Raw genomic sequence first — 26113 nt, forward strand, 5'->3', positions numbered from 1 at the left:
GTCGTCCTGTTATTTATACCCATTTCGCTGATGGGACGACTGAGGCTGAGGGTGCACACGATCACAGTTGAATTTATTGCTAGTGATGCTGGATCCCAACCCAGAAGGCTCCCACCTGAGCCCAGAGTCTGGATCACTGCAGAGTACATACACAGCCATTGTCACATGGAGTCAATGGCATACCAGCAAAAGAGGTTCTTGCCATAGAAGATACCTAGAAGCCACTTCTTTAAGAGAAAAATAGGCCCAAAGAGTGTAATGATTTCCCCCAGGTTGTAGAGCCCTTTCGCTGGCTTCCAGGAACCTGGGGCTTCCTAGCAGTGAAGGTGCTGTGGGGAAGTGGGGTAGGAGCCTCAGTTCGCTGGGCTGGGAAGGCACATGCAAGTCATAGAGTATTCTAGAACTGGCTGGGCCATGTGCCACCAGAGGCAGAACCCTGGCCACACACTCTGCCCAAGTATAGCCTTGTCTTAAGGTAGTGATTCTCAAAGTGTGTTCTGGGGACCCCCGGGGTCCCCAAGACTTCAGGAATCTACAGGGTCAAAATTATTTTCATAAGAATTAAGTGTTATTTGCCTTCTCCCTCTCATCTTCTCATATGTGTCCTGGGGAGCTTCTCCAGAGGCTCTGTTAGAGGTGATGACAATATCAATGAAAGCTGTAGGGAGATGTGAACTGGCATATTCATGTTTGAATATTTTCTGGTTGTTGGGTTTTTTTTTAATATTTTATTTATTTGAGAGAGCACCCAGGGAAGTGGCAGAAGCAGAAGGAGAAGGAGGCTCCAGGGTTGAGCCCAACTCGGGTCTCTGTCCCAGGACCCAGGGACCATGACCTGAGGTGAAGGCAGACAGTTAACCGACTGAGCAACCCAGGCACCCCTAACATCTTCTGTTTGGATTCTGATTTAATAAATAGCCATAGAATAACACGCTTAAACAAAATCTCTTAGGCAGCCTCAATAATTTGTAAGAGTATGAAGGGGATCCTGAGACCCAGAACACTCCAGAATGGCTATTCAGAGATATTGGACCCAACAAGGTGTATCTCGGCGACAGAGGGGCCAACCAAAGGGGGTACCTTCAGCCGTGCCCCCTCCCTCTCTGGTCCAGCAGACAACTGCCCTGGCGGCAAAAGTCTTGTGGCCAGGCTCAGCCTAGAGGAATGGCAAGAAGAGAGAAACTGACTTTTTCGCTGGGAGGGGACAAAGAAGGAGACCCTGGGGACAATGCAGATGTCAATATTCCCAGCCTTGCTCCTCTGGGGCCCTCTCACCCTGCGGGTAGGATGTAGCCACAGCCGGTCCAGATGGGAGTTTTTATGGGGATTTTCCAGAATGTCCAGGAATACAGGCCAGCTTCTCAGCATGTCCAGTGGGCTAGCTGAAATTACCAGAAAGGAAGTAGTAGCCTGGAACCCACAGACCAAGGGAAGGATGTTGCTGAGAAAGTCCATGAATTGCTTGTCATTTTGTCTTCCCATGGACCACAGGGGGCTGGGTACACCAGGGGAAAATGCCTGAAGACATCAATGTGGGGGCTGGCCCTGACAGGAGGACACCACAGCCACTACCCTAGAGGCAGAGGGACCCTCTTAACCCTGGAGGATTTCTGTATGTTGAAAATATCTAGTCAGCGTTCAATTCAGGAAACAGAAGCCACTCTAGGTATTTTAAGCAGGAAGGGATTTAACGTAGGGAATCAGATGCCAGCAGAATCACTGGAAGAGCTCAAGGAGCAGGTTCAAGGCCCAGCCTCCAAGGAGGATACAAGACTCCTCCAGCCGGGACCACTCCCTCTGAGATAGCCCCTGGAAATGCAATTCCAGACTAAAGCTGAAAGAAGTCTTTGTCTTTGCTTTCTGAAGCACACAGCCTCCGAAGCACTCAGCCAGGTGGAAAATGGACACTGGAAGGGTCTGTAAGAAAAGAAGAACTAGACTTCATGTCTCATGAAACAGGCAAAGGGGGTACAAACATGGGCTTGGCCTCACACCTGTTTGCCAGACCTCATGCAGCTGGATCTTAATGGCGAAACCTGATTTGCCTCCAGAACCCCAGCTGCAAAGGAGTCTGGGAAATGTAGTTTTCAATGGTTTATGTCTCCAACAAAGATGGGATAATGGAGGCTGAGCGAGCCAATCCCCAGAACTTGCCCACCAAGGTTACCAATGCTGTATTTTTTTCCTGTACCAAACTCTCCGAGGCCCGGAGCATGATGAATCACGACAGCATCTGATTAAACTTGGTGATTCCCCAAGTTCCCTCTTGGATTTCCCCTAGTGCAGCTGGGAGATGCTGCTTAGAGCTTCAGTGTCCATACTTGGCACTTGGTCTTGGCTGTCGGCCACAACAGGGAAGAGTGGCTGGCAAATCCACAAACTAGCTTTTCATTTACACTTCAGTCCCAATGCTGGTGGTTTAGATAAAGACTTCCCCTTGGATCAGAAGGACTGATATATATAGAAATATGTGTCTGAGCTTGCCTTCTAGCATTGCAATGTCAGAATTGGAAAATCCAAGACTATTTTGGGAGAATTCAAATGGGTATTTATAATCAAAGTTCTACAAACAGGAGGAGTTCACAAATGGCTCATAAACTTCCTATAGTCTATATGCTCCCCCCCATGGATTCCTGGCTTCCCCACTCTAGCAAGTCAGCACTATGCCCTTGGAAATTATATGCCATTCTTTTCTGGGCAGAAACAGGAGTTGGTCCAGAAGTGAAAGCTTAGATACACCATCACAAGTTCCTGATGCTCAGCCTTACTTTTAGTCATTGGGCTAATGTTTATTGGGGACCTATTGTGTTCAGGCCCTGTGCTGGGCATACTTGGGAGTACACAGACATGAGCAGGCTATCGTCCTTGTCCTGAGGCACAGTGGGTCTAGTCAGGAAGATGAGACACGTTTATTGCAGGAAGAGCAAGTTCGAAGGGATCTTGGAGTGGAAAGAGATTATTTTCTTCAGGGAGAGAGGATCAGGAGGGCTTCTGGAAAGAGAAAGTATTGGAACTGAGCCTTGAAGGATAAACAGGATCTGGATGGGCAGAGATGAGAGTAGGTTCGTTCTCTGCAGGAGGTAGGAAGGGCAGGGGAAGCTTGAGAACCACGGGTGTGTGGTAGTCTGGTGTGTCCTGGTGAAGGATATGCCTCAGGACTGGAGATGGGTCGGGTGAGGTCCAGGGCACTCTTGAAGGCCAAGAGCAGCTGGGCTTCCCCCACCCATGACTCTTCATCACTCCAAGTGGTACATGCAGACCCGGATAGGTTTTCTGAAATGACGGGCCCAGAATATCAAAACTTCCAAATGAACCACCTTCAATATCACATCTGCTTATTTTGTTTAAAAATAAATAAAAAGCATCCTTTCCCTCAAGGAGAGAAGCCCTTAAAAGTTCTGACAATTTCCTGAGTGTTTGGAAATTGGAGACCGATCTGAGGGTCTCTCGTGGATTCCAGTTGACTGACTTAGTGGCTGAGGAAAGAGAATAGAGATCCTCTTCCTGGTCATAGCACCTCTCTGTGAGTCTAGGGGCAAGATGGCAGGTGACAGCAGAAGCCTAATGCTCCCAGAGCCCAGGGAGTCTCAGGGAGTGGGGTGTGGAGGAGTGGCAGGCATTAGGAGGGTGGGGAGCGCACACAGGAATGGGAGGCAGACTCGGGCTGTCCTTGGAGAGAAAAGCCACAAGGGGCAGGGTGCCAGGGCTGCCTCATCCTTGTGACCAGGCAAGGAAAGTTCTGGGCAGAACAGACTGGTTGTCTATTGAGTCATTTGGCCGTCAGGGCCGTCCACAGCACTGAGATGGGTTGGACTGTAAGGTGGTCGACCAAGATGGTCTTCACCATGGGAGACTTGGCCAGAATGGATAGAGGACAGGAGGAAAGCCTGTCTGGACAGGGAGCAGACCCTGCCTCCCCAGCAGTAATCCAGATCCGGGGATAGGAGGGCCTGGGGCAGGGAGAGGGCTGGCCCTGAGCAGCTGTGCCTGCTGTATTGCTCAATGCTAGGGGACACTAGTCACAGTCCATGTGAATGGCGCCCCCTGGTGACACATGGACAACCTTGTGAGTGGTGCCCCCTGGAGTTGGCAACTCAGAGGACTTCCCCAGCAGAAATCTGTCCCTGCTTCCACCTCCAGCCCCATGTCATGGTGGCCCTGAGTTTTGAGTGTTATGCTCTCCCGGGACAGGGAGTGGCATGCTGAGGAAGCTCCGGCCTGCTACAGGCAGGGACGTAAGGCCCACCGCAGCCCAGGTGCAGGCTGAGGAAGGGGGGGTGACCGTTAACTATGCCCCATATGTCACGACTCACAGCTTCATGACAGCCCATCTCACAGATGCCGGGAGCAGGCTCGGGCTGTGTTGGTCTGTGGTGATGGAGCACAGCTGCTTCGGGCAAAGCGGGGGTGGGAGCCGGGGGCTGTGGGACTCTTCCCTCCGCACACCCCCCACTACCCAGGAGGCAGTCTCTCCTGCAGAGGGAGAGCCCTGTCTGAATTCAGGAGTCCCCCATTTGACAGGCGGTAAACCCTTCCTTTCATGGGTTACCTAAGGCCCACAGGTTCTGCTTGTGGCCCATGATGGGAATTTCTCCTGACCCATGACAGTGTCTACGGAAGGGGACAAATTGGGGTCTCTGTGTAGACAAGAAGCAAGCGCTCTCCACACCTCACTGCCTGAAGCTTAGGGGCGAGCAGCCTCTGTAGCCATGCTCAGAGCATGCGTGCTGGAGGGTGCCCCCCACCTGCCTGACCCCCCCCCCCCCCGCTGCCTCACAGGCCCTTCATGCTGCTGCCGCCCCTGATGGAGTGGATGCGTGTGGCCATCACCTATGCAGAGCACCGCCGCAGCCTCACCGTGGACAGTGGCGACATCCGGCAGGCCGCCCGACTGCTGCTGCCCGGCCTGGACTGTGAGCCCCGGCAACTCAAGTACGGAATGGGGCAGGAGTGAGGCTGGAGGACCCCGGGCTCCATGCCCAGCCCCCTGCGCACTCCCCTGTGCAGGAGGTGGGGTGGGGGGCCCCTCCCAAGGCTTGCTCTGTGGGTGCCATGCCTTTTAGACTGATCATTCCAGACCTTGGCTGCTTTCTGGGTGCATCTTCTGCAGCCGCAGGTGACAGAGCAGACACGCATTTGGATATGGGCAGGAGAGCCCGCACAGTCTGGCTCTGTGGGACATTTGGGGGGTAGTCAGCAACGGCGGTGGGTCCTCTCCTCTGTTCCTATATCTGACACTGCTTTTTCTGAGCTCTTCCTTGGTGTAGGCGCTGGGCTGAGCCCTTCCTTTGTACATGTGTCATCTTGGTCCTTGTGACAAATTTACAGAAGGAGGGGCTGTAATGCACATGTTACAAATGGAGACACCAAGGACCAGGGAGGAATAATAATTCACCCACAGATGCTCAGCTAGAAAATTGTCTGAATTTGAACCCAGGTCTTCATGGCCCCAAGCCTAGACTCTTAACTTTCTTCCCAGCATGACTGTCTTACATTGGACTCGTCTCCGAAAGTCAGTCTGGAGAACGTTCTGTTGGTTATCCTTGTCGTATGAGAGACTTCTCTTTCTTTCTTTCTTTCTTTCTTTTTTTAGCCTTTGCCCCAACCTCAGTTATAGCCTCGTCTATCTCCCTCGCAAATTCCCGAATGTCATTCTGGGACATAAACTTTCCGCACTTTGGCCCAGCTAAGACTCCAGGCTAAAGCCCCCCCATGGGAGGCCTGTGCCGTGCCATCTCGTAGACACAGTTTTTAATCTGTGACTCTCATTGGTAGATGGCTGGATGGTAGTGGGATGGTCGTGGGGTTCTGGGCCTTTCTCCACCATCTGTTTGGGAATTCTGGGCCTCCTCGGGAAGCCTTGAGGAGAAGAGGTAAGCCAAGAACTGGAACCGAGCCACCATTGCCTTAGTCTCAGGGCAGCCTTCACCTTGCAGAAAGCATATAGGCGAACACCGTGGCCCAGGCTAGAGCTGCGTCTGGCTCAGGCAGAGTCCCTGGTGGGTTCTTTCTGAGGGGACTTCATTTCCTGACAGTGGACAGCTCCGAGAAGCTCAGAGCTCTTCTTTAACATGTTTGCAGAGGAGAAGTCTGTGCCCCTCATATCACTGAGCATGACAAGGCCAGTCGCTGCGATCAAACTGTAATTCCCTGTCCGTCCCCTCCACCCTGTTGTCCTACCCCTCATCAGCTTCACCCCTTTGAGAGGCAAAGCCCTCGCCCCGGGCGTTCACACACAGTCCTGATCACGCATCTTGGGGTCCCGTCTGTGCAGACCCGAGTGCTGTTTCAGCTCCTTCCGGAGGCTGGATGCCCGAGCGGCCACGGAGAAGTTCAACCAGGATCTGGGCTTCCGCATGCTCAACTGCGGCAGGACGGACCTCATCAACCAGGCCATCGACGCCCTGGGCCCGGACGGGGTGAACACTATGGACGACCAGGTGCGTGCGGAGAGCTCCGCTAGCCAGGCGCGGGGGACACAGGCGAGGCTTCACCGTGGCAAGAGGGGGTGGCACAGTCCTTCTGTTCCAAGCCTGAGAGCTGCTCTGCTTGGTGCTCCTGAGAAGTGGGCAGCCTCCCACATGGCACCCTGCCCGGGGCTGGTGGGCCATCAGCTGGAAGACCTTCCTAGCACTGCCGGGGAAACCTGTGTAGGAGCTTCTGCTTCCCCCGACTGGAAGGCCTGACGCTGGCCCAGATGATGCAGGGCTGGGCAGAAGCCTGGAGGACCAGCTGTGAGAACTAGTCACTGCGGCGTGTGCCCTGGGCGCCTCATGGGCTGCTCCGTGCCAGGCCCAGAGACCCTGCTGCCTCCGTGGAGTTAGCGTTCTAGTTGGGGAAACACGTGCTAAGAAATACAAACGTAACATATCGAGTATGTTGGTGAGAAGTGTTAGAGAGTAAAATGAAGCCAGAAGAGGAAGCGTTGGAAGTGATTCACAATTTGAGACAGAACTTGGGGGTCTTGTTTGCTCTGTTTACTGTGTTGGCCGTGAGGGGGGGACGTTTGTAGGGTGCGGCTATGTTCCAGTCACCGTTCAAAGTGCTTTGCCCAGATGGACTCATTCAGTCTTGATAGTGGGCTGAGGATGTCGTACTATTATCGTCCCCATTTTATAGATGAGGAAAACTGAGGTCCAGAGAAGTTGCTTTACATGAGGTCACACAGCCAGGGTGGAGCAGAGCCGGGGTCAGAAGCAGTCTGACTCCAAGCTCTTCACCGGCTGGTTCGTCTGACGCCACTTTGTGCGTCCTCACTGCAGAGATGACGGCACTGTGGTCTGGAAGGCCACACAGACGCGGCGGGGAAAGCTCCGTGACAGCAGAGGGCTTGGGTGGAATGCTGTCCCGTGAGATGCCAGTGCAGGACGGGGTGTGCTAACGTGCCAGGTCAGCCACGAGGCCAGGGTAGACCCAGACAGGTGACCATCAGGCAGGACGGCTGGGGCTCAGGGCCTCCAGGAGGGGGAGGGCAAGGGCTGAAGCAGAGAGCGGTGGGGCAGCCCTCCAGGGAGAGAAGGTGACTGGGAGCAGGAGCACAGAGGTGGGACAGTCAGGCCGTGTGCTGGGCCAGGGGGCCGAGGCAGGGCAGCAGGGAGGCCACAGGCTGGGTCCTCTGTCGGAGCCGTTTCCCCGGGCCTTGCGGGGCTTTCATCCTGGGGCATCTGCTCCCCACTTGGGGCGCTGGGGTGAGACCCACGGCCATCTGCCCTGTTATAGCCGTGGCGTCGTGGACAAGCTGCCCCACCTCCGTGAGGGTCACTTTCCTCGCCTCTACCCACGGGGGTCCGCAGCCCCGGCCCTGCAGGGTTCAGGGACACTTCTGCATCTGGCACGTAATAAAGGCTCAGTGAGCATTCGTTCTGGGTCTCGCGTCCGTGCGAGGACAGCGGTGGTTATCTGTGAGCTCTGGCCGTCGGCCCTGCTAGCTTTACCCTCCCTGCAGACCTGGAGGGGGATGGGGCTGCCACAGAAAGGTCGTTCCCCCTCCCGGGACTCGTAGCCGATGCGAACGCTGGACCGCATGCAGACGCGTGGAGAGCCACGTCAGGCAAGTGCGGGGGGGCTGACAGCAAGCCAGAGCCCCCTCCTGCCTCCGGGCTCTTCTCGGAGTGCTCGGTCCTGCTTGTGCCCTCGGCCTTGGTGTTTATGGGGTGATCTGTGGGTAAACAGCTCTCTCACCCATGATTAATGTCAGGCCATTTCTTTATCTCTGGGCACTAGGGAAGGATTTATGAGGTAAGGAGATCTTGTCTACACACAAATAACCTAATAAATAACATCGCAGGCTCCAGACGCGCGCTTGCCAGGATCCAGCTGTGGAATAACACTTTCCACCACCGCCTTTGCTATGACTGGCCCCGGAGACAGACTCCCAGCCAGGAGGCAGCCCGGCGAGCTGTGCCTCGAGACTCGGGGAGGGACTGGGCCTTGGCCTTCGGAAAAGCTCGTCCTGGCTCCGTGGCATGAAAGACCCGAGTGAAACCCCGGCCGCGCTCTGTGAGCTGCCTCCGAGGGGCAGCTTCGCGGCTCAGGCGGGTCCGGGTCCCGTGTGAGGTCCTCCTCCTCCTCATGCGATCTGGCCTCGGTCCTCTCTGCTCCTCGTCTGTAAAATGGGGATAACAATAGAGCCTCCCTAATAGGGGTGTTGTGGTGACTCGAGGAGATGTTGGCCATAAACCACTTCATGGGGTGACCGAGGTGCCCAGGGCCAGGGGTGGGTGAGGAGAGCACCGGTTGACACCACGGCAATGACAGGCTCACTGCGTTCTTGTGACTTCTTAGCTCCTGAGGGTGGTTTCCTCTGGATGAAGCACTTCACACACAGTCACTCATCTTTCTTACAACAAGCCTATGATCTGGATACTGTTGTTCTCGTTTTCAAGAAGAAACAGGGAGAGACGAGTGAGCTGGACACAGTTTACAGCTCCCCTTGGCGGAGGGGGCCTCGTCTGGCCAAGTCTGGCTCCAGCGCCCATACTCTCCACCCCCCAGGGGTCCCACCACGCTCGTGGAAATGGCCCCTGTTTGCGCCTCATGGACTGTGTGTTCCTTGGGCCCGGAAGGGGCAGGAGGGCGAGCTCAGGATGGGCAGCTGGGGCCAGCAGGAGCCCAGACTGTGGTTTCTGGGACTGAGGGTGTGGATGACGTGGCACCGCGTCTGTTCCCGGAGGATTTAGGGTTGATCTTTGATTCCCGTAGGGCCTGACGCCGCTGATGTATGCCTGCGCAGCGGGGGACGAGGCGATGGTCCAGATGCTGATTGACGCGGGCGCCAACCTGGACATCCAGGTGAGCAGCCCCGCGGGGCACCCGGCCCAGCAAGGGAACACCCCAGTCTCCAGTAGCCGTGCCAGGGCGGTGTCCGGGAGGAATCGGAACACAGATGCACAGGGCGCTTCTGCTCCCACCTGGGCTTCCCATCCGAGAGCGGGGAGCAGAGCAGAGAAAATGGGCTCGGTTCTGTTTCCGGGACACCTCGTCCCTGCTGTGTCCCTACCCAGGATGGGTGGAGCTCACCGGTCATCCTGCCAAGTCTTGTCTATGGCGGGGAGCCGGGGAGGCTTCATGCAGACATGACTGGGGCAACAGAAGGCACTCGAAGGGGTTCCTAGTCACCCTCACTGCCAATGCCCCCCTCGCTCAGGTGCCTGGGTCGCCTGCCCGGGGATGGCACTTGCCCACCTGAAAAAAAAAAAAAAGCTCCTTTGTGGCATTTTCCAGGTTCCAAGCAACTCTCCCAGGCACCCCTCCATCCACCCCGACAGCCGGCACTGGACCTCACTGACGTTCGCTGTGCTTCACGGACACATCTCTGTGGTGCAGGTGAGTGTCGGCCACGTGTGCAGGGAGCCCTCGCCGGCCTGGGGGGGAGGGGCGGGCCCCGAAAGTAGCTCTGCCTGGAATCCGAGAGAGCAGAGGGCTCTCCTCTGAATCCTCTGAATCCGAGTCAGCAGGACAGACCCCCTACCCCTGCAGTTTGGCTCAGGGAGAGGGTTTAGGATAGGGATATGTGTGGAATTTTAGGGAACAAGCCCAGGTCCAGGCTGGCATCTCCGTATCGGTCCGGGAGTCTCTGGGCTTGCAGGAATGGCACGTGGGTTCCTTTTTCTCTCCTCCGATCACCTTCCCCACCCGGAGCCCTTTCTGCTCCCTGGCCCTGTCTCAGGGTGTTCTTCTGGTTCTGCCCATGCCCATTCAAGGCTTAGTCTGTGAATTTCCCAGTTCCTGAGAGGACTTAGAGCGGAACAGCTCACCTGGCCAGCCAGGCCATGCCCTGTCGTGCCCACGATGGCCCAGATAGCTGTGGCTGGGGTGAGGGTGGGGTTCTGGCCCAGAAGTAGAGCCGAGCAGTGGCTCACCCCACGTAGGCCACCAGCCACCCTGCCACTCAACTCCCAGACTCCTTTGCTCCTCGGGCCAGCGGGGTACACGGGGTTGCAGCCTCCTTCCTGGGAGTTCATGTGTCCGCCTCGCAGACTGTCTGCTAGACGGCAAGTTCTCTGAGGGCAGGGGCCGTGCCCAGGCTGTTGCCTGTCGCAGTGACTCCGTAGTGGGTCTGCACTAGGCCAGCTGCCGTCCTCTGCCTGCTTGCTGCTTCCTGCCCTCCTGAGCACTGAGCAGAGCTCCAGTCTAGCCCAGACCGGCCAGCAGGGCTGTGCCCCAGACCTGCCTGGACTGGGGCCCAGTTTCACCCCATCAGGCGGGCCTCCACCTCCCCGACCTTGGCGCACCGGCTTGGGCAGCAGGGCCACAGCTGGTTTCTGACTGATGAGAGCCTCCAGCCGACAGCCATTCCCCACTTCCCACATGCCGGAGCGCAGGCTTGGCGGTCAGCCTGGCCCCCCTTGCCTGGTCTGCAGGTGTGCAGCGGGTGGGGTTTCCCCTGGGTTTGGAGAAGGCTGTGGGTTTGCTGTCAGAAACCCAGGAAGGATCCCAGGCCTCCCTCCAGAGCAGCCGGTCAGGGAAGGTGAGGTGCAGCTCAGAGTCACCTGCTGGAGCTTCACAGACACCACCTCTGCCCCAAGGCAAAGCCAGGCCCGGCTGGGCTGGAACTGCTTGGCATCTGTTAGCCCTGCACCATCTTGTCCCTGACAGAAGGGAGAGAGGCGTCCCGGACAGCGAGGTCTTGCCCTGGCCCCATGCCTCCCCACCATGCCTGCCGGACCCCTCTGGTGAGATCCCATGAGGCCTTTGGTTATGATCCCTGTCATGGGCTCAGCACTGTTCCGCTTCATCCCCAGCATGGCAGCAAGGCAGGCCTCTGGCCATTTCTCAGATGAGGAAGATTGAGGCCTTGGGAGTTGAGTTCATTCCCCAGCCGAGGTCACTCACTGGTTAGCGGCCAGCACTGACACTCAGCTCTTTCTGGCTCTAATACCTCTCCCCTTCCTGCTACCTCTGCTGCCTCCAAGAGCCTCAGTTTCCCCTGGTAGACTGGGGGTGATACTTTCTGCTCTGCTCACTTGCATAAGTTCTTAGAAAGGTCACAGCGACCAATTCCTAGGAAAGCATTGAAAAACAGCTCTAAGGCCCCCCGCAGCTCAGGGCCTTGATCCAAAGCCACAAAAGTGGACGTGAAGATTCTAGAAACTTGAAGCCCTGAGGGTAACTTCAAGTTCCAGAGTTTAGGTTCCTCAGCTGCCCAGGTGAGCTGGGTCTTGGCCACATGCCTGGAGGGAACCAGAGGCCCTTCTCCCAAAGCCTCCCCTGCCACATCCCAGCCACTCCCCGCCACGCTGATGTGTCCTGCCCCCTGTCCTGCCCTGTGCCCTGCAGCTGCTGCTGGACGCCGGGGCCCATGTGGAGGGCTCCGCAGTGAGTGGCGGTGAGGACAGCTACACAGAGACCCCCCTGCAGCTGGCCTCCGCAGCCGGTAGGTATACGGGCAGCTGCCCTGCCCAGCAAGGGCCCCCCACCCCGCCACGCCAAGGGGTTCGCCCAGCCGGGCCAGCAGCCAGACTTGCGGCCACATGCCTGGGTCCCTGAAGTAAGCCCGGATACTCCTCCTTCTGGGCCCCTGGGGACTCCCCCTCACCCTGTTCATCAGCCTTTCTATGGAGCTCGAGAACTGGACAGCAGCCCGTAGAGGCACACGGTGACAGGGACAGTGGTAGCACCTCTGTCCGCCTTGCCTTCCAGGGAACTACGAGCTGGTCAGCTTGCTGCTGAGCCGAGGTGCTGACCCCCTACTCAGCATGCTCGAAGCCAATGGCATGGCCTCCTCCCTCCATGAGGACATGAACTGTTTCAGCCACTCGGCCGCCCATGGCCACAGGTACGCACCTGGGGTTCCTGCCCCATGTGATACGGGAGCATGAAACGCGCTTTCGGGGGCCCAAGTCCCCCATGGGGAGCAGAAGAGCTAGAGATCTTTCTAGATGGGGGGTCTGCGTGGAAGCCACCCAGAAAGAAGATACAGGTCCTCAAAGAACAGAGAGACCTCAGATGTCAGAGGCCCAGAGACACTGGGTGGCGGGGACGGCCCCCCACCTCTTGGTGGAGCTGGGACTGCCACTGAGTCTCCCACTTCTTGTAGACTCTCCCCTGCATGCTCTGGCCCGCCCTGGGGCCAGGTCCCCTCCGTGTTCCCTGGGTAGTTATTACCTGGGGCTCCAGGGGCCTCGCACAGCATATGCTTGCCCCGAAGAGCCTCCTGGCGGCTGTGTGGGAAATCACATCCCCTCCGGGAGCAGATGGCAGACCTTGCTTTGTGGGGGCCAGGCCTGCCCAGGGGTGTGGCAGGGCGGACCGCAGGCTATGACCAGAGCCATCCGGCAGCTCTGGGGGTGCAGACTGAGACAAGGGAGGAGGTTATTAGAAGCCAGAAAAAGGCCAGAAGGGAAGGATGGGCTGGACAACTACTTCCTATTCTCCAACGCTGTTCTCAAAAAGCAGTGTGCCTGCTGTGGCCTCCTCCCTGGAATGCTTTCTTCTCTGACCTCTGCCGATGCTGTCCCTGCTCAGCCACCAAAACTCACCCTCCCCTCCGCTCCCTAGTACCATACTGCACACCTGTGCTACTAGTCATTTTCCCCCAGCGCCCCGTGATTTCCCCTTTTGTAGCCTCTTCACCCTGTGTGGACACGCTCTGTCCATGCATCTGCTTCCCATTTCTCTCTCCGGAACATGGGATTTGGGGGACGGGGTGGTGGCCGGCTCACCTTCCCATACCAGGGCACGGCACAAATGAGTTGCTCTGTAAGCTCGGTGAGCTAGCAAGGCAACAACGGGATGACCCTGGGTTCCTTGAGAGGGTCTCTGCCTGGTGCTGCGTGACCTCTATCACAGATAGGGAGCCAGCTGGGCAGGGCTGCTGGGAGGAGGCACAGCCCTCCCAGGTGACCTGTGGACCTGCCTCCCATTGCAGACATCCCAGGCCACAGGACGTGACAGAATGAGCCTGGGGTACGGAACCAGCAGTCCTGGGTCCACACTCCTGCCCCATGTGACCTTGAGTGCAATGCAGTCATCAGCCATGAGGGGTCGGGTCCCTGGGCTCTCACAGGGTTAATGCAGTGCAACGGTCCACGGGAATGTGCTCCGTCAAGTCCAACATTCTCCACACGGGAGTCCGTGTGACCAACTTCTTGACTTCAGTTCGTTATTGTTCGTGGCAGGCCAGGATACAAAGCATATGAACGTGTCCTGGGTCTCATGACCCGCGAGTACGGTTGGCTGTCACCTCAGGGTTCTGCTACGTGTCAGGCTCTATATCCAATGCTGTCCTTTGGCCTCCCATTAACCCTGGAAGAGGGTGACATGGACACCCCACTCCACAGATGACAGAGCAGTCAGGGCACAGAGAAGCAGAGCAACCCATCTGAAATCACACAGCCAGGAGGGCAGGGCCAGCTTGGTCCCAAAGCCCATGACTAAGTAGTACCAGGATGGCGGCAACAGGTGCAGGGGTGTGTCTCGCCAGGGCCAGTCCCCCTGAACCCTCCCCTGCCTTGTTCAGGTGGCTGCAGATGGAGGGTGCTGGGAGCCCCGGCCCAGCCTGCCTGGGAGGGGAAGGCCGTGAGCCCCTAGTGCCCACAGGTGCCCCACAACAGCCCATCAAGGCCACGGGGCTCGGGAGGGCAACTCTGGTGGGCACCGTCCATGGCGAGGACCTCAGGCACCCCCCTCCATCATCCCTGGGCCTGCAGGAACGTCCTGAGGAAGCTCCTGACGCAGCCCCAGCAGGCCAAAGCAGACGTCCTGTCCCTGGAGGAGATCCTGGCCGAGGGCGTGGAGGAGAGCGACACCTCCAGCCAGGGCAGCAGCAGCGAGGGGCCCGTGCGGCTGAGCCGGACCCGCACGAAGGCCCTGCAGGAGGCCATGTACTATAGCGCTGAGCACGGCTATGTGGACATCACCATGGAGCTGCGGGCACTGGGTGAGGCCCCACGCATGCACGCACACACACGTGCGCACACAAGCACGCGACCGCTCTCTAGTAGACAGGAGGAGGGCTGAGCCCACAGGGGCAGACAGGCCACAGGGCAGCCAGGCATGGGCGGGACTCCGTCTCCGTGGGCCCGATGGTGGCTGGCCGGGGCAGGAGAGGCCATGAGCCTCAGCTGGTCCTCCATGGGGGTCCTCCTTGGGGTGCGTTGAGAGGTCAACGTTTCTGGTCAGTTAGAGGCCAGTTTCTGGCCTTGTCCTGTAACGTGGCCAGACTCGTTCGCTCCTCGGGTCTGTGAGTCTGTGGATGCTCCTGCCTCCAGGGAGGCCGCTCAGACAGGCAGGGTGAGACCCAGCCATTCCGCCGTCACTGATGCTGCGGAGCCTCGTCTAAGACCGTGACGTCCTGCAAGGCCCGGAGCCGGCTCTCCATGAGCTCTGCGTGCAGGAGGGCAGCTGGGCTTACTGTCCCAGCAGCCACCACACACACGTGCCCAGCCTGGGTCAGGGGAGTGGAGGCCATACCTTCTTCTTGCAGCCAGTCAGGCTCAGTGTTTCTCCCTGTAAGATGGGTACATCATTCCTAGCTACAGACGGAACACCGAGGATGCTAAAGCTACCTGCGTCATTGTGTCCCCGGGGAATGCCATCGTCCTTTTTTTTTTTTATTCCACAGTGAGGCTGGGGGGTAAGAAGCTATGTCTCTAATTACCAAGGAAATTACTAGCTTTTGTCGTGACCTCCACAAAATAGTTTTAAGTTACTTTATGGCCCCACTGGCGCCCTCCAGGGAGCTGGTGCACAGGGATTACATGCCATTGGATGCCAGTGCCCTGAGTGCTGGACGGGCGTGGGCCCGGGTGTCCGTGCTTGATAGGTCACCTGGCCAGCCCTCGTAATTGGTAGGTCTTCCCAGTAAGTAGTCGCGGGGCTCCACAAACAGTGGGGCTGGTGTCGCCCCAGGCTGAGCCGTCTGGGTGCCCTGCGCTCAGGCCAGAGTTGTTCCCCTGCCTTATCTGATGGGCACCCGAAGTCCCCTCTGACCTCTCGGCAGGGCCAGTTGGGGCCCGTGAAGCTCCCCTGCCCTGGCTCGAGAGCCCCTCGGCCTGAGGGAACCGGGCGGGAGCCCGCCCTGAGAGGGGGTCGCTGTGCAGTGGGCTCTGGGGTCCGTGCAGGGCGGAGGTGATGACCACCCGCCTTCCCCCAGGCGTCCCCTGGAAGCTGCATGTGTGGATCGAGTCTCTGAGGACCTCCTTCTCCCAGTCGCGCTACTCGGTGGTGCAGAGCCTCCTGCGGGACTTCAGTTCCATCAAGGAAGAAGAGTACAATGAGGAGCTGGTGACCGAGGGCCTGCAGCTCATGTTTGACATCCTCAAGACCAGCAAGGTGGGTGAGGGCAGCGGTCCCCGCCCTGAGCGCCAGGCAGGTTGGGTACCCGGGCCCCCGGCCGCGGCCAGACAGACGCAGGCCCCCTCCCGCACACCCCACACCCTGGCTGCCGCGGCCCGGATGCAGAGCCCAGGGAGCTGTCCGGGCTGGCGCCCGGCCGGAGAAGCCACTTGGGGACTCTGCGATGGAGGAACAGGCGTCCCCCACCAGGCCAGATCCAGGAGGAACAAAGGCCGGTGGCTGCTCCCAACCTTCGGGAAGGAGCCCACTGTGTCTGCCGCCGTGGCCATGGCCGGCGGGCTCACGGCGCCTCTCTCTCCTCTGCCCGGCAGAATGACGCGGTCACCCAGCAGCTGGCTGCCATCTTCACGCACTGCTACGGCAGCAGCCCGGTGCCCAGCATCCCCGAGATCCGGAAGACCCTGCCTGCCAGGCTAGGTGAGGCTTGCCCCACGGCCACCCGCCCCTCATCCTTTCCAGAGCCCCCTCCCATCTGGCTTCCTGTTTCTCGCCCACGGATCTTGGTCTCCTGTTCCCCATTCCTGGCACCGAGGACCTGGCCTCAGTGTCTCTGTTCTTCCCCTTTATACCCCCACTCCGGCCTCTCGGAATGCTTACCCAACCCCCCCGGGGGGCCCTTGGTCATGTTTCTTCTGTCCCTTTGGCCATAGATCCTCACTTTCTGAATAACAAGGAGATGTCCGACGTGACCTTCCTAGTGGAAGGAAAGCTGTTCTATGCACACAAGGTCCTGCTGGTGACAGCTTCTAACAGGTAGACTGCCTCGGGGAACAGGCCCCGGCCTCGGCCCGGGATGGGTGGGGGAGGCTTCCGGTAGACGGGAGGTGACACAGGTCCCTTAGAGGAGCCTCTGCCCTGTGGAGATGGGCCCTGTGGACAGGGGGGCAGTAGCAGTGGGACCCAGAGCTCTCCAGGAGACGCTCTGCAGTAGCGTTCTTCCTAGTCGAGGTACTGCTTCTGATTATTAGAAAATGTTCTGGAATGAAGAGTCACTTTTCAGGCCAGAGGCATCACAGTCACTCACGGGGGGCAGTGGGGACAGATCGGGGCCCAGCCTGGCTGTCAGCCCAGGATGATGTAAGCTGCCATTTGCTGAGAATTATTTTGGGAGCGCTGCAGTAATTTTAAAAATGTCCCGTCTCCCGGTGACCAGTCAAGTGATGGATGGTGCCATTGCTGCCCAGTGATGAAGTCAAAGTCATGTGCAAGACCCGCCTTGTTTCACCCCCTTTGCTCCAGGTTCAAGACGCTGATGACCAATAAATCAGAACAAGACGGCGACAGCGGCAAAACCATCGAGATCAGCGACATGAAGTACCACATTTTCCAGGTGTGTGAGCCTCCGTGCTGCGGCACACTTCTCAGGGCGGGGGTGGCCTCCCCCAGCGCCCCCTGGCTTTGTCCGTCTTGGCTGGGAGGCAGCTGGGAGCTGGCCATCTTGTACTCCGTCCCCACTGCCTTCTGCATTCACTCATCCATTGTCGGCTGGAGCATCCAGGTCTGTCCCAGGCCAAAGCGGCCATTCCGGCATGGGCTTACAGGTCAGAGCCTCGCTCACGAGTCCTGAGCTCTGACCGCTGGGTGAGGGGCTTGGGCAGACGGACGGCAGACACGTGAGACCTGGCACCCACCACACGTGCTCATAGGAGCCCTCCTTCCTCAGGGTGGGCTCCCCACAGCACAGACTGCGAGTCAGCCCCCCGCCCTCCCGCGTTTCAGCAGGCCCCCAGACGGCTGGCCCCCACACTCTGGGGAGCACTGTGTGGGCTGCATCAGTCCTGCCCAGCATCGGACCCCAGCCAGGCAGGCCAGGCAGAAAAAACCAGCTGGGCCATCCTGGTTGTGGAAGACCAAGGTCAGGCTTTTGAGGCCCTCAGCTTTGGAGAACTTGGGAGGTTGCGTGGTAGACACTCCACAGGCTGGCCGCCAGTCGTGGCCAGAGAGTCTGGAGGGAGGAGACTGGCTGGGATGTCAGGCAAGCCCCAGCCGAGAGCTCCTTTCTGAGAAGTGGCGACTCTAGGTCTCCAGCCTGTGTGGTGGGCCCCAGGCTTTGGGGACGACCCCCAGGGGCAGGACTGGGGCCAGGGAGCAGCCGGTGTGGGGTCCAGGGTTGAGCCCTGCACAGGACAACTTTGTGGCCTAGTGAGATGGATCACTGTCACAGGAGCACAGGGAGGAGCAATCTAAAATGGCCTAGTTCCCCCTCATGCGGTCTTCACCCACTCACTGTTAGTGTTTCATTGTCCCTGGACACCATAGGGACAGCAGTAAATAGGACAAGGACCTGCCCTCTAGGAGACGGGACTCCGAGAGTGAGAGGTGTGGGGACAGCGCGGGGAGTGCAGGAAAGGGGCATCTAACCCCCAGCTGCAGTGCCTCTCGGGGACTGGGGCACCCAGTTGGTAGGGGCAAGCTCCAGGCAGGGGGACAGTGCAGGCCAAACTCCAGAAGCAGAGACCACAACATGCTCCAGAAATGCCCACTAGTCCAGTCTGGTGCCCTGAGAGCCATCGCATGAAGGGTTTGACCTTTAACCTACAGAGGAATCTTCCTGAAAAGTCCTCACGGCTAACACTTAGCCAGGTGTGGTTTCAAGTGCTTTGCCAGTGTTTAAGCTTCGGAGACCAGCACCTTCCTAGGAGGGGTGGGTGTGTTATTCCCTGTTGGTAGATGAGTCAGAGGCACAGAGAAGTTGAGGAACTTGCCTGAGGTCACACAGCGACAGTGACAGGGTCAGGATTCACACCCAGGCTGTGTGGAATGGCCCAGTTTGCATTCACAAAGCTCTACAAAGCTCGCCACCCCAGCCAGGGCACCATGTAGGAGGCTGCAGAGAAATCCAGTTGCGTGATAAAGGTGAGGAGGGACTGACAGGGAAGAGGTGAGGCCCAGGGTCTGGCCCGGCAGCGGAGTGGGGCGTCTCCTCTTCCCTCTTTCCCCTCCCTTGATCCGAACTCCCTGGGCAGGCGGCAGCTCAAGAAACTCGTGTCTGGGTGAGCTGGAACCTGAGGTGGGGGTCACAGTCAGACGCAGGAGGGCGGTGCACGGGCGGCAGCAGGGCGCGTGTGCGCCCCCGGGGGACCACCGCCCCGGAGCTGCCCGGCGAGGCCACGCTTGCCCCATGGTGGGGAGGCCTGTGCCAGAGCAACCTCAGCCCCTTTGACGGCTTCTTGGGACTGCGGGGAGGGTCCCTGGGAACATTAGGTCCAACATCCACGGCGCACACAGGCCTGGGAAATGTGGGCTCTGTGGCTCCAGAACTCCACCCCCACGGCAGCCTCCAGGTGCAGACTTCTGCTCTCTGGGCTGCTCTTCGGTCTCCCACCGGAGCTTCCAGACAAAGCCTGCAGGGTTCAGAGCAGCCCCTGAGTAGCTCCCTGGCTTCCACAGCCCTGGGAGAGAGAGAGGGAGGGAGGGAGGGAAGGAAGGAGGCCCGTCATGATATGTGTTTCCAGTGGAGGAAACAGGCCCAAGGAGCTCTGAGCTGGGCCATCCAAGAGAAGGATAATGCAAGCCACCTGTGGAATTTAACATTTTGTAATAGCCACATAAACCACCAAAAGGAAATAGGTAAAATTAATTTTGATAATATATTATTTAACTCTTTATAGCCCAGATATTACATGCAGTCGATATAAAAAATAATGACCTATCTTACATCTTTTTCATACTAAGTTTTTGAAACCCAGTGTGTATCTGACATAGTACATCTCAATTCAGACCAGTCTTGCTTCAAATGCTTGAAAGTTACACTTGACCAGTGGCTGTGGCATTCGTGCGGGTCTAGACACTTGCCAAGGTCACTGCCAACTAAACCCAGGCCTCTGAGGAACAGCCCTGCCGGTCTTATCTGGCTTGACCCCAGTCCTATCCGTGCAGTGTCTGCAGCCTTCCTGCATTTGGGTTCCTGGGTTCCTATTCAGCCCAGAAGCAAACCGTGCTTTCCCTCTGTAGCTGATCCTGTCCAGGCCTTGCCCAGAGCCACGGGCAGCCTGCTGGGAGGCCTATGACTCCCGTTCTGCCTGGGGGCTGCCGGGCTGGGCAAAACCCATCTATCCAGGCCTGCCCGCCACCCAGTTCCCGCAAAAAGGTTCCGAGGGAGCAGTTCTGGTCCGACTTCTGTGGATTAGTACTCATTCAGGTGACCTCAGGGAGCTCCGGGGGCCACAGTGGGCTGCGCCTTGTCCAAACCAGCTCCTGAAGGCAGAGGCTGGTAAGGGAAGCTGCACCCCTGCTTCCCCTCTTGCTGTGGGGCTGCCCTGAGGCCACCCCTTAACCTCTGATTCTGGGAGCTCGTGCCCACCCACTCACTCCACTCCCAGCCCTGGGCCAGGGGCTTTTGCCCTGGCTCATCCGAGGCTCCGAGCCCAGCCCGGAAGGTGGTGGAAAAGCCCAGGCTTGGGGTCCCCCGAGGCACACGCCTCCTGGAGGGATAGACACATAATGCAGAGCACCCTGTATGTGCTCCAGCAGGGGCTATGGAAGGCCTGTAGGCGCCCACCAATCTGTGGTGGGGGGTGGGCGGAGGTCTCAGGCACAGACCTTGGGCCTGGACAGACTGGCCAGGCCATCTCTGCACCCCTGTGCCCCCGGGATTGGGCTCCTTTCCCTAGACCCTCTGGTGCCTCTTGCAGCCCAGGGGCCGTGCTGCTAACAGAGCCCAACTGTGCCGGCTGGAGCCGTGTTTACTTGCACACTTGCCAGCTCCTCGCTGGGGCGGGTTTTGCAGCCAGCGAGTGCGAATCGCTTTTCTTTTTCCAGCGGGGAACTTCCTGGACTCCAGTGTGATGGCAGAGTTCGTAACTTAGACCTCAGCAAAACCGAATGTCGTTCCCCACTCCTGGGCTACCTCATTTGATATCCTGGGCCCTCTGTTCCCAGAAGCCCAGGGCAGGTCTGGGCCAGGCAGCAAGGTGACCTCTGGAGCAGATCCCAACCCCGGCTCTGGGCCTGCCGTCCAAGGGAACAAAGCCGGGGCTGGGGGTGGGGAGAGACAGGGTCTGGCTCTCACCTCCACATTGGAGTCCCGGCGCAGACAGGAAAGTTGGAAGCAGCTTCTGAGCGCAGTCCCCCCGTCCCAGGCCCAATTTAAAATGTAGGTGAGAGAAATGCACAGTGTGCGGCCTGGGGGGTCTGGTGTGGGGAGCAGGATACTGGAGTGACTCGAGCCATACTGCCTACCTGCCCCCTGAGCCTCGGTTTCCCCATCTGTGAATAGTACCTTCCCTTCTGGGCTCACAGGGCTGTCCTGAGGATCAGCACAGAGCCACCGCCGGGAAGGAGGCCTGTCCTACACGCAGGCGACCAGGAGGGAGAATCTCCGGACTGACTTCTAGAAACTGCACAGTCACAAACTATAGCTTCCGGGCGCTGGGGGATGTGTGTGTGTCCCCCCGTGGAGGGATGGAGGGCACAGCCAGGCCCAGGGCGAAGAGCGGCCCTCTGCTGGGGGCAGATGAGGACATGGGACTTGTGGGTCCGTTTGGTGTTCACATGGGGCCTCTTCCTGCCGCAGATGATGATGCAGTATCTGTACTATGGAGGGACAGAAGCCTTGGACATCCCGGCCGCTGACATCCTGGAGGTGAGGCCTTGGCGCTGGGGAGAGGACTGGGAGCCCGTGTGCCCTGTGCCCAGCTGCTGGCACTCAGGGACCGGGCATTTGGAGAGCTGAGAAGGGAGGTGGCCTCTTCCAGGACCCCCCTCCTTCCCTGCTGGTCCTTTCTCTTCCTGTGACAGGAAGGACCTTTTGCCCACCCACCTTCTGGGTGGGGCCTGGGGGTGGGTGGGGGGCGGGGACGGGGCCAGGGGTAGGAAGGGCTTCGGTGTCCAGCAGGATCAAAGGCAGCCCAGCCTCCCATTCACCTCCTCACTCCTCACTGCTTAGAAAACGACCCCATGCTAGTCGGGTGCCTGGCTAGAAGGTCGACACAGCGTAGCTCGAGGTTGAAAACCTTCTGAGGTCAGGAATCCCATCCAGTGTCTGCCCCCATCCTGTGCCTTCCAAAGTATCCCAGCAAGTACCTAGGTGACCTAGAACAGAAAACATCAGTCTTCGGACTTGACCTGCAGCGGCAGGCAGGGCCCCGAGGATTAGGAGAAACCAGGGCCTGCGGCACGCTGCCCGGAGCAGCTTTCTGTTCCCCCATGCCTGGGCCACAGGCCTGGCTGCCCACGTCCAAGGCCACATCCGCCTCCCCCACCAGCTGCTGTCGGCTGCCAGCCTGTTCCAGCTGGATGCCCTGCAGAGACACTGTGAGATCCTGTGCTCTCAGACCCTCAGCGTGGAGAGTGCCGTGAACACCTACAAGTACGCCAAGGTGAGCGCCACGCTGCCTGCTGCCTCCTGCGGGCTCGGCTCCTCCGGGGCGGGGCTCCCCGCAGCCTGGGAGGCGGGCTTCCCAGGCTGGGGGGCCTGGGCCAACGGGCTGAGCTTCTCCGTGTTAGATCACTTCCTTAGGTTCCTCCTTGTTTTTTTCCCCAACCTGTTCTCGTGACCTTAGCCCCTCGGTGCACAGTACGGCCATGTCTTCCGTGTCTGCTGTGCCCACCCTGCCCCAAGCCACCAGCCTCCCCTCTCCAGACCATGACCTGGGCCCGGCCTCACCCTGCTTGGCTGTCACCCTGCAGGCTCCAGGGTCTTTGACAAGTGTGAAGACTGTCACTCCTCTACTTAAAGCCTCCCTCCCATGAAGCTTCCTCTGCGGGCAGGCTAAATATCACACTGGCCGGCCCCTTAGGACCTCTCCCACATCTCCCTTTACCTGCCCGGTGGCTTTCTTAGCTGCCGCCACAGCCCCCGGCTTACCATGAGGCACCTGCCACTGTCCTCACAGCTCTGCCCACCAGCTGCTGTGACCTTACCTGGTTCTCTGGCTTCTGTGTCTCCCAAAGTAGAACCATCAGCTCTAAGCATACTGCAGGGACCTCACCCCAGAACTTGGTGTCCGAGGCCTGGCCCGGAGTGGACACTTGGTATTTGTTGAGTTAGAATCTTAACTGAGCATCCAGCAGGTGAACTGCTCAGGTGCCGGGCTCGGGCTGGGCTCCCCGTCCCCGGCATTGCTAAGGGAGCTTCTGCCCCCACAAGGATGGCCGCCCTTCAGTAATGGCAGCAGTGGCAAGTAGGCAAAGAAAACAATGGCGCCAAGAACGGTGATGTTCCTGGTGGCGGAGCTGGGATCTGAGCCCAGATTAGTCCCATCTGGAGGAGAGAATGACGGAAGGAGCCCAGATAAGGGGAAAGCCCCCGGCCCCTGGGCGACATGTGGGGACGGGTTGGGGCTGTGCAAAGGCCGCCGCTCTCACACTCCCTCGCCCCTCCCAGATCCACAACGCCCCCGAACTGGCCCTGTTCTGTGAAGGCTTCTTCCTCAAGCACATGAAGGCCCTGCTGGAGCAGGACTCCTTCCGGCAGCTCATCTACGGCCGCAACAGCAAGGTGCAGGGCCTGGACCCCCTGCAGGACCTGCAGAGCACCCTGGCCGAGCGCCTTCACTCCGTCTACATCACCTCCCGGGTCTGAGGGCGGAGGCAGCGCAGCAGGGCTCTGGGCGTCCCTGGGGGATGGGAGCAGGTGCTAACGGGGGCGTTGGAACAAGGACGTCCCTGGGGCCTGCGGATGGGGCCTGCCTGGGGCTGTGGGAGTGGGGTGGGGGCACTGGTTGTAGGCCTCTTTGGAGCCAGGCTCATAGGACTCAGTTCCCCCCTTTCTGCAGATCTCCCCTCTGGCGTCGATCTGTCCTTGGGCAGGTAGATGTGCTCGGAGCCCTCCTGTCACTGGGCAGCGCCACCTTCAACCCCCCTGCCCTGGGGTGGTTTGCTTGACAAGTGATGGGCAGACAAGGCCAAAAGGCAGCCCCTCCCTCTACCCCCGACCCCCACACTGTTTGCACCTTGAGGGCCACCGTGTACTCACCCTCGAGAGCCCCTTCTCTCCTGGAGGTCTGTGGCTGATCCTGCTTCACCCCTGCTTGAAACAGCTTCTGACCGTGCCTTCCAGGCTCTGACCACTCACAGTCCCAAGGCCTCTCCAAGCGCAGACTATCTCAGCTAGGGCCCTTGGGGGTATGGGCACCCTGATGAAGGGAGAGAACACACACTTGGTGCCCCAGGCCACTTCGTGCAGAAAGGGCTATTTTTTCCCTCAAGGTCACATCAGAAAGGCTGCCCAAATCCCTGAACTTTTTTCTCAAGGCAGTACTTTTGTGATGTGAGCCTTCAAGAGCCTGAAGACCCCCGCCCAGAGGGTCACTTAGAGCCGGATTTTCTTTGATGTCTAGGCCTACAGAGGCCCTCCTTTGGGGGAGCACATCCCTGCTCCGTTGATGTGAAAAGGCAGTTCTCCAGCTGATGCCCACGGACTTCCTGGCTGAGCCAAGGGCGGCGGGGTGTGCACAGGGTGGAGTGGGCAAGCCTGCTGGCCTCAGCTTTTGTTGCTGCTGCTTTAAGAGGCCAATCCTGAAACCCCAGCCTAGAGTTAGGCTGCCCCGGGGGCTCAGGAAGCAGGGCACTGGTTGTGGGAACTGCGGGTCCAAGTGTAGAAGGGGTGGGGCAGTGGGGGGAGCCGAGGGCCTGCCGCAGGCCCGTAGCCCCGGGCTTTCCCAGGTGGAGCCAAGCATCAGGCCGGACGCCTGTCGTATTTATGGACCAGACACCGGGGGAGCATCCGGACGACTTGCTCTGGGTCGAGCCTTCTCTGGGCTGTCTGGCTGCACCTTCGAAAACTATTTATTCACCAAGAGCCCTGGCGTTTCAGGAGGCGTCGCTTTGGTTACCTTGAAAAGCCCCCAGAGGCTTACAGTCTTGGAAAATATTTTTGACTAGCTGCTTGAGCTGGATGTACAAAGGAATAGGCATTATTTTATTGCTGTAATATTGTATGATACTGTAACTATACATTAATGTCACTTATTGTAAATGTACCATGGTTTTATTAACAATAAACACTTGTTAACTATGACCTTGGCCTTGTCACTCCTGCTAGAGGGTTGCTCAGAGCTGGGCTAACTCCTTGGTTACTCAGGCCTCCAGCCCCTCCAGCTACAACTACCCTGCACCCCACCCCCGCCCACACACACACACACACACACACACACACACATATACACACACACACTCTTCACCCAGAACCTGAGCCTGGAGCTGGCCCTTGCTGGGCCCTAGCTTTCCTCTTCTGTCAAACAAGGTAGCTGAGGATATAAAATCCTTCTCCTGTGCTTAACACTTAGGTGCCATTTATGAGGACAGAAAAGGGGTTTGTGTGGAGTGATAGGAGCCCCTGCCAGGAGTAAGAGGGTTGTCAGGGGTCAGGGAACGAGCCCAGGCCACCCCAGGGCCCTCACGTGGGAAATACTACTAGGGCTGTCTTAACGTCTGCAATTCTTGTGTGGTCCAAACCTGTGTGGCCGGCGAGGTGGAGGCCGGGCCTTCTCTTCCTGATGAGGGGGCACCTGTCCCTCAGTGGCTGCTGCCTCTGGGCCCAGCTGAGCCCAAGCTGGTCTGTGCCATCTGGGAATGGAGAGAGGACAGTTAGCCGGTGACTCGGGCCCAAGGGTCTTCTGGGACGGGTTATAGTTTGTTTCGGGTACGAAGTCCAGGCAGAAAGAAAGGTTTTTTAAATGTTTGCTGCCTGAGGCAGGAAGAAAATTTCTACAGTCACTAGAAACACTGGCCTGGGTGGCTGTGGTTCAGTAACTAATAGGCTGGAGCTCAGAAGCTGAGGGACAACATCAAGACCTCAGGGGGTCAGTTGGTGTCAGTCCAGGAAAGGCCTGATGCCCAGCTTTGCGGGACAGGGCCCAGGTCAGGCAGCTTCAGCCTCGGCTCCTGGCCTGGGTGGGGAAGGGACCCTGCATGGACCCATGGCGCCCTCTGGGGTCACAGGGAGGAGGCGCACCCCTTGGCACCACCCTGGGCAGAGGCCCCTGGGAGGCTGGTTCAGGGGTCTGTCGCTGCCCAGCACTTGCCATCCACAGTGGCTACCCTTCCCTCCACGGGCCTGTGTCCACCCTCCTCACAGGTCTCTCCCCGACTCCTTGTGCCCCCCCATAGGACATGCCTCAGTCAAGTACCTAGAGAGCTCAGCTGCTTTCTTTTGGGAAGCAGGCTAATGGGAAGGCAATGTAAGGGAGGGATGGGACCCCTTTGAGCCTATATGTAGCAGAACACACTAAGAAAGCATTTTGATAATAGAGGGGCACCTGGGTGGCTCAGTCCTTTCAGCATCCAACTCCTGATCTCAGCTTCGGTCTTGATCTCAGGGTCGTGGGTTCAAGCCCCATGTCACTGGGCATGGAGCCTACTTAAAAAATAA

The 26113-nt window shown here is 58.5% G+C and overlaps 1 protein-coding gene across 1 annotated transcript in view; it reads left to right on the forward strand.

Moving 5' to 3' along the window:
* ABTB2 (ankyrin repeat and BTB domain containing 2) overlaps nt 1-24748 on the forward strand; it is a 172663-nt gene extending 147915 nt beyond the window's left edge. Inside the window, exons 4-17 of the mRNA XM_046014605.1 lie at nt 4780-4932; nt 6275-6440; nt 9202-9291; nt 9724-9825; nt 11779-11875; nt 12142-12277; nt 14151-14380; nt 15596-15774; nt 16110-16215; nt 16449-16551; nt 17038-17128; nt 21314-21382; nt 22005-22118; nt 23126-24748. Coding sequence (XP_045870561.1) covers nt 4780-4932; nt 6275-6440; nt 9202-9291; nt 9724-9825; nt 11779-11875; nt 12142-12277; nt 14151-14380; nt 15596-15774; nt 16110-16215; nt 16449-16551; nt 17038-17128; nt 21314-21382; nt 22005-22118; nt 23126-23323 — 1834 coding nt within the window. The 3' untranslated portion in view covers nt 23324-24748. The remainder of the gene's footprint in view (nt 1-4779; nt 4933-6274; nt 6441-9201; nt 9292-9723; nt 9826-11778; nt 11876-12141; nt 12278-14150; nt 14381-15595; nt 15775-16109; nt 16216-16448; nt 16552-17037; nt 17129-21313; nt 21383-22004; nt 22119-23125) is intronic.
* The last annotated feature ends 1365 nt before the right edge of the window (nt 24749-26113 follow it).

Source organism: Meles meles, chromosome 8 (assembly GCF_922984935.1).
Source record: "Meles meles chromosome 8, mMelMel3.1 paternal haplotype, whole genome shotgun sequence".
NCBI classification, from domain to species: Eukaryota; Metazoa; Chordata; class Mammalia; order Carnivora; family Mustelidae; genus Meles; species Meles meles.